Here is a 7,471-nt window from a genome sequence, read left to right as displayed (position 1 = left end):
CTTTCCTTGCCAGGAGATGTGCATGAGATGCAGATTTGGCACAGAAAGAGAGGCCAATGGTTCCCCTCCATGAGGAAAACTCTTTACTGGGCTTCTGTGGCAGCTTTATGCCTTAGAGTCAACACAGATAGAGCCTCCAACCCTGAGTGTCTTCAGATAGGTAGTCGGGAATATCTTCAATAATCACACGCTCACCATCCACAGTTTCCAGGGATTTCTTCTATCGCTATTTAATAAATCTAAGGTAGACACTTGCAGGTGATTTCTAGGCATTTTGATGAGTATTATGAGTATGGATTGTTCATGGACTTGTAAACATTGAAGGAACTTTAGGGCATTTTAAAATTCTCCTGTAAAACAGCAGGAAATGGCAACTAGCAGGGAGCAATTAAGAAATGCTAAAGATCATTCGAAAGACTACTTACTGGAGAGATAATTAAAAGTCTGTGGGAAGAGATGATCTTGCATAGCCACAGGGTCAGTTCATAGAATCATAGAATCATTAAGGTTGAAAAAGACCTCTAAGATCATCAAGTCCAACCGTTAACCCAACACCACCATGCCCCCTAAACCATGTCCCTAAGCGCCTCATCTACACATCCTTTAAATACTTCCAGGGATGGTGACGCTACCACTTCCCTGGGCAGCCTGTTGAAGGTCATGCATTAAAAGGTGCTTCTCCCTAATTTTGCAACCTTGCGTATCTTGGGACATTCATGTTAGAAGAGATTAAACAGTGGGAATATATATCCAAATTAGTTAATGGATGGAATATTAAAAACGCTACAGCAAAGGATCCCCAAATGACCACTTGTTCACTATTGGGGAATCAATGCAAAGTACAGGTTTTCAAAGAGAAAATATTGGCCATAAGTGCTTCAGAAGCAGAAGAATCATCCGGCATGACTTATACCAGAGGTTAGAAGACACTTATTTTGTAAACAGGCTCCTGATCAAACACCATTCCAAACTGTGCAAAGCTTTTTTACAGGCACAATGCAAAGTGAAAGGAAGGAATGAGCTGCTTCCCTCCTTGTGCACCTCACACAGGAACTGGACATGTAAGCAGAAGTGAGAGGGTTTGTGTATCCTTATGCATTATCTAGAGCTGTCGGGAATTTATGCAGCACCGCCTAAATTCATATTTTTTGTTCCTAGTCAGAACAAATGGTCAAAAGAACTCATGAAATAGAAATTAAAAAGAAACACATTGCAACTATTGAAACATATGGTTCAATAACTCTAGAACATTTTTTTCACTTGTTGAAATACCAAATTCAAAGAAGGCAAAATGTATTATTTTGACAGTGTTAACATGAATGTAATATAAACACAACTAGTGAACACAGTATTGAATAGTTTTAAGGAAATTTAAATAAATATGAAATGAAAATGATAAAGTTGAAGCAAGGCATTTTTGCCTTGTAGAAGAAAAAGTTTCAGAAGTATTGACCTTCAAACATGAAAGCTGAAAAGCTCAACTTAAATGTTTCTTCTACAGAAGGCTGGCATATTGCCCCCAAAACTTTTCAGACTCAGTGAAACTGCATTTCTTATGGGGAGTTGTTCCAGAAAAACTCTTTTACCAGTTTTACTGCTCATCTCTTCCACTGGGATGGAAAGAAATAGGCAGAGAAGAGCAGATGCCCCAGGGCGCATCAGCTGGCTCTGCTCCCTGAGGCTTTGGGATGCAGAGCATCCCCAACAGCTCCTGCTGCTTACAAAAGTGACCCTCCACTCACACTGCGACTCCATCAGGGCTCTAGGCCACAATTAAGCCTGAGGGAGTGAATTAAGGTTCTGGGGATAGATAGCTGACAGGAAAAGGTGAGACCTCCTTTAAATCGGGCACCATCAGTTTTAGGCAAATGGGAGAGGGTCTGGGAGGTGGCAGAAAGAAGGAGCAGAGCTCTAGGAAACACTTATCAGGAGAATTTGGAGCGGTTTGGTTTGTTTTACCTGGAAAAGAGAAAGGCTGAATCATAATGTAGTGCAAATATGTAAAATTAGCAGGAGAGACTGGTAATCTGTTGTTTGTGTCCACTGAGGGTTAAACAAGAAGATAGCTAATTAGCAGCTAGGATTTGGGTTAATTATTAGAAAGAAGTCTTTCCAAACCACTAGGTAAGCAGGTAAAGCAGCTCTCTCCAAAGCTTGTTTAAGCAAGGTTGTGAAATTTCTTTCACAAGAAGCTTTAATAACAGCCTAGACAAATATCCGTCAGGCAGTGGTCTGCGTACATTTGCTCCTGCCGCAGGGAAGCGGGCCAGGCTAGGTCTTTGTGGTCCCTCCCAGCTGTACTTTCCTTTGATACTTTGGGATGTGTTTCAGTGCTGGCTTTGGTTTTCCCAAGAGCCAGAGTTTCTGAATGCTGACAAAAGCAGCTTCTTGGAGGAGGCTGGTGAGAGAAAACTGAAAAGAAAAAGGGCTTAAATAACAATTTAAAAAAATGAGTCAGTTAGCTCTCTTCTCCCAAACTAAGGAAGCAAAAAGATCTGTAATCTCAGCTACAGGACTTCTTGATCATTTTGGTTTGTATTGCACTGTCTGTCTGAGTTTGGTCTATTCAGGACCACAACCTGTTTTCTCCTTTATAAATGGGATAGATGGTCATTGCAGTGGTCTGAATCCCTGCTGGAAATAGTTCCTCATCGTTGCTTATTTTTGTAATTACTGGATGAAAGTTTGCTTTTTTGGCATATCGTTCATGCACAGGGCCCAGAATCTCCAGCGCAGGATGGGGCAGGCTGCAGCCATAGGCATCCTCTGCCAGCAATTTCCTCAGTTACATGGTGCAATCTTGTTTTGCCACTTATAAATCTTCCTCTTCTCCCTGAGAACTAATATCCTTCCTTGAGAAATAAGCTCAAGGTAAAGACTAGTGGCAGAACAAATGGCAAGCAGAGCTGCGCTGCCACAGAGGCAGGGAAAGCCACTGAGTGCCAGAAGCCTTTAATTTCAATAGAGCAAAATATATTACTTGGGCAGTGTCAAAGTATAAAACACTCTGGATTATAATCTGTTTGAGGTTATATACCACCCTTTGTGCAGGGAGAATGAACTTGTGTACAGCTGCTTTTACAGAGGGGCAGATTCTTAGAGATCCCGTAGGGGACAGATATCCTTATGGAAAAGGAGGGTCAGACCTGCCTCATCTTGTGTTGGCAAATATCACGCACACTGCAAGGTATGAAAAGAAAAAGAATAAGGGAGATAAATCTGACTGTCTATGTCCACGTCTTTTTTCTATAGCAGGTTAAAAGGCAGCAAACCACTGCTCAAAGGAAAGGTTGCTCCCCAATATTTGGGGGAGAGAGCAAACTCTACAGTGTTCATTGCCTGGAGTTGCAGTCACTTTTGGACAGTGGATTTAGTTCTTTAAAACTTCAGATACCTTCAAATCTGTTCAAATTTTGAGGAAGTCCCAGATATTTGACAAGCAAGGTATGCAGAATCAGGGCCTGAAGAGCAGCAGTATCGCATATTCTCACAAGGGAACAGAGAAAGCAAGTGAATGATCTTTACTTCAAAAGAAAGACTGCTCAAACCCACACAAAGCAAAATCTAAAGAGCTGATTTCAGCAATGATCTTCTCCTTGGAAATCTTTTGTACTTAGAAATAATCATGCCCACATTACACAAAACCTAATAAATTTTGAGTTTGGTTGATTTCACTGAAAAGTTTTGGTTTCCGACTCATGGCTAAAGTGTCTTTTTGAAAACATTGAACACTGTGTTTCATTGCAGGGGCGCTGATTTTCAGATTAAAATCTGAACCCATTAAATTACAAGCCACGATTACATCCAGCTGAAATTCAGGTCCCGACACTCATAATATTATACAAATTAGGATCATGAAGAATATTATGACCTTGAAGCTATAAAAGACTGCAAATTTGCAGACATACCATTTAAAATGCTTTGAGCAAACCTAGATCTAATACTTAGCATTCAATACAGGAAATAGTGTATGATGATCATTAGAAATAAGCTGAGAATATGACCAGTAACGTAGCATGTCATAAAGAGTGTAGGTCAATCTAGCTTCAGTTAGGCTAAACAGACCTTACAGATAAGAAAATGTTGGAGGTGCAAGACAAACGTGTAGGCAAAAGCTTACAGGAAACAGTTCCAGTACAAATAGCCAATAAGTGTCATCTTTGCCCTATAAAAATTAAAGTGGATCACATGGTCATATCTGAACACCTTATTTAGATTTAGACACTGTGTGTTATCAACTCAGGTAACAAAAGCAGGCTCAGATCCCTGACTGACCCTTGGTTCATGCAGAGGTACCCAACTGCAAAAGCCCAAACCTCTCTTAAAACTTAGTTGCTGAACTTTGGTAAGTTAGGAAAGATTTGCCCCAACAGGTAATGTGGCAATCAGAAATTCTTCAAAATAATACTTACTTTTGATTTTACATATTTACTTTTCCTCTTTCTTTGGCGCTTGTTCCATTCTCCTTTTATATCCACAGTCACCATGTTTCCTACCTATCACAGTAGCACTTGAACTTGCCATGTAATCTGACGTACCTGTATTGCATTGTTCTGTGTTTTGTCACTGAATTTGCATTGTTAAATTGCAATATAAAAATCTTTTTACAAAAAGCTTTAAAAGCCTTACTTCCTTGAAAGAGGTTCCTTGGAAACTGTTATTCTACCCCCAGCTTAATTTCAAATTTGTTGTTGAGTTTTGCCTATGCAGTGGAAACAGTCTGTGCAGAAACCACCGAAATGTCGGTGGAAGCCCCGAAGTTTCAAAGCAAAAATCAAAGTATTTTGACTGAAAATTCGATGCCATTCACCACACAAAGATGACAAGATAACAGATGGTCTTCTCCAAGACTGACTCACCACAGAGAAGTTCATTCCCAGTTTAGGTACAGTAATCACCATCTGAGGAAAGCACACTGAGTTCAAGTTGATTCCCTGAGCTGTGATTGTACTTCCACCACTGGGAAAAATTAAAAAAAAAAAAAAAAAAAAAAAAAAGAAGATGAGTAGGATAATGATACATCTGCTATGATAATCTTAATTACAAATTATATTTTAGAGTAAATGACAACATAAAACCAGAATTAGGGATATATGGGGTGAATGCAAATACATAGCTCTGAGCAGTGAGATTATTTTTCTGGGAAACAAATTTTACATTTGCTATAACAACTAATCAAATTCAAGAAAAGAAAAATAATTTTTAAAATTGTGGTATGCCAGGATATAAAACAAATGTGTACATTTTAAAGGAGGGTGTATACTTGTACTTAGCATTTGCTAACTTAACTTACTGCTTTCAGTGGTGCTGAAAAAGTGCCTTTTTTACTGCTGACATTTTTTTGGCAAAGGCAGATGGCCTGGATTAGAGCTACTGAGACCATAAATATGTCACTTAAAAACACACATATACTACCATACATATATATTCATAATATTTATGTAGCGCTGGATTTAGACTATTTTAAAATCCATTTGCTCTCCTGAGTACCGCTGACTTGTCACATTAAATGATTTTCCTCACTAATCAGCGTAATGTCCAGACGCAGTATAGGAGACACACTTAGCTGTGCAGTAGGTATCTCAGCAGGACATCACAGGTACGCTCAGCAGCAGCTAGGAGTTAAATCACATAAAGAAAAGAGGCGCCCTTCCCCATTCTCCCTCACCTCTGAAAGGAAATGATCTGCCCTCTGCAACTGCACCGTAATAGAAGCAATTGGCATGGCAGATAGAGATAAAAATGCAATTTCTTTTGATAGATTGCTGCGCAGCGTAGCCATTCTTCTTTCATTCATTACTTTTCTTATTTCTATAAGAAACTTTTACTCACCTAAGAAAAGATTTGGCCGGATGAATTTTTAAAACAACGGGGTCTTCTCTGTATGTGAAATGACCGCTCGCGTCTCGAATAGCTTCGTCGATTCCCACCTTCACACGATATTCCTGGGGAATTCGTTGTGCCGGGGTGTAGCACTCCACAGTGCTCATTGATATGCTGGAAGGACAGAAAAAGGCTTGCTTGTCAGCATTGTAAAACATGCACTCAGTTTAAAACACTGTCCTTTAGTGACCCCCAACCTTGCCTAAGGATCCGCTTGTCAAAAAATGTCATTGATTCCCACACTGGATGATTATATTGCAACAAATAAGCATGGTGTGAGGTAGAAACAGCAACACCAACTGCTTAGGCTCAAGATTCATCTTAATTTGGTTGACTTGCACCTTGCCTGCTGGAAGGTGTTTTCCCAGTGCTGGTGACAGCCACGTCAGCCCCTGCATTCTGCAAAGGCAGCTTCCAGCCTGGAAAACAACAGCATGCTCCAGGTTTAAGGATAATGACTTGTTCTGCTGTAACCAAGGGATAACATCTTTCTCTTTCCAATCCACAGGATTTACCCTATGTTAAAACCTCAAGAAAAGGTGCTGGTGGGGAGTGTACCAGCATGTCAGAGATGAGATGTCCCGCCCTGGGGGCACCTGCTGACTCCAGGCGCTGCTGATGGGCAGGCAGAGGGCAAGGAGAAGGGAGGAGAAGGTGAAAATTCAGGAAGAGCTGTCTGAATTCAGCACAGCCACAGAGTCTCTGGGATATTCACCTTTCCCTTGCTTTCTCATGCTTGGCCCTGGAAGTCTTCCCCCTACACTGAGCTCAGTGGGTGAGCGGGCAGCGGAGGGATGAAGGATCCTGAAGCTTGAAGCACATGAAGTGTGGCCGCAGGGAGCAGGACACATCAGAGGCAAGGGTAACAACTGATTGGAGAAGCAAATGTAACTCTACCAGCTGGTTTCAGTGATTTGGCCCAACCACATCCAGGAGCCCTTCAAGTGAGGCCATTCTCAAAGTATGTGAGAGATTGTCTCCAAATTAGACAAAAGAGGCATTTGCTGCCACTTCTGAAGCTTTCCAGAAAGGTGGAGTCCACCGTGTGCTGTAGGGGTTAGTGATTTGTTCATATGTATCTGGAAGCTTTTTACCATCTTTTAAAGGGAAAAATAAATCCTTGATCTAGCTGCCCTCAGAACTGGGGAAAGCTGCCAGTTTAGACAGAGAAATACCTGCCCTGAGAATCTGGCTAAGACCTGTGTAGAAGTCTCCAGACAACTTGGCCAGTGAGAAAGAGGGGTGCTGGGGATGCTTACTGGATAAGCCCCAACTACGGTTCGATACCTAGAGGTCCACCTGACCAAAGCAGATGTCTGCCTCTGAGCTGTCTGTCATCTCACTCCCACAGTAGATGTCTCAAATGGACCAGGTGAATCATTCCCAAAAGGTTTATGTATTTGTCCATTAGTTGACCAGCTGAGATGATGACATCAATAAATGCCACCCTAAACTATTAAGTAACCACTGAAGAGAAGTGCTGAAGATCTTGGTAGTGATTAAATATCAGACTTGAATACCTAAATCCCTTTCTTGATTTAGTCAGACTTAGCTGATTTGATCAAGAGCATACAATAAATCATTTAGC

At 41.0% G+C, this 7,471-nt stretch overlaps 1 protein-coding gene across 1 annotated transcript in view; it reads right to left on the bottom strand.

Moving 5' to 3' along the window:
• The window catches only part of MET (MET proto-oncogene, receptor tyrosine kinase), a 48,715-nt gene that overhangs the window by 4,246 nt on the left and 36,998 nt on the right, over positions 1-7,471 (bottom strand). The window contains exons 8-9 of the mRNA XM_009586739.1: positions 5,833-5,997; positions 4,860-4,959 (exon numbers count right to left, since the gene is read on the bottom strand). Of these exons, the coding sequence (XP_009585034.1) occupies positions 4,860-4,959; positions 5,833-5,997 (265 nt within the window). The remainder of the gene's footprint in view (positions 1-4,859; positions 4,960-5,832; positions 5,998-7,471) is intronic.

The sequence above is a fragment of the Fulmarus glacialis genome, unplaced genomic scaffold (genome assembly GCF_000690835.1).
Source record: "Fulmarus glacialis isolate BGI_N327 unplaced genomic scaffold, ASM69083v1 scaffold36741, whole genome shotgun sequence".
In the NCBI taxonomy this organism is placed as follows: Eukaryota; Metazoa; Chordata; class Aves; order Procellariiformes; family Procellariidae; genus Fulmarus; species Fulmarus glacialis.
This window is presented reverse-complemented; position numbering and strand designations above follow the sequence as displayed.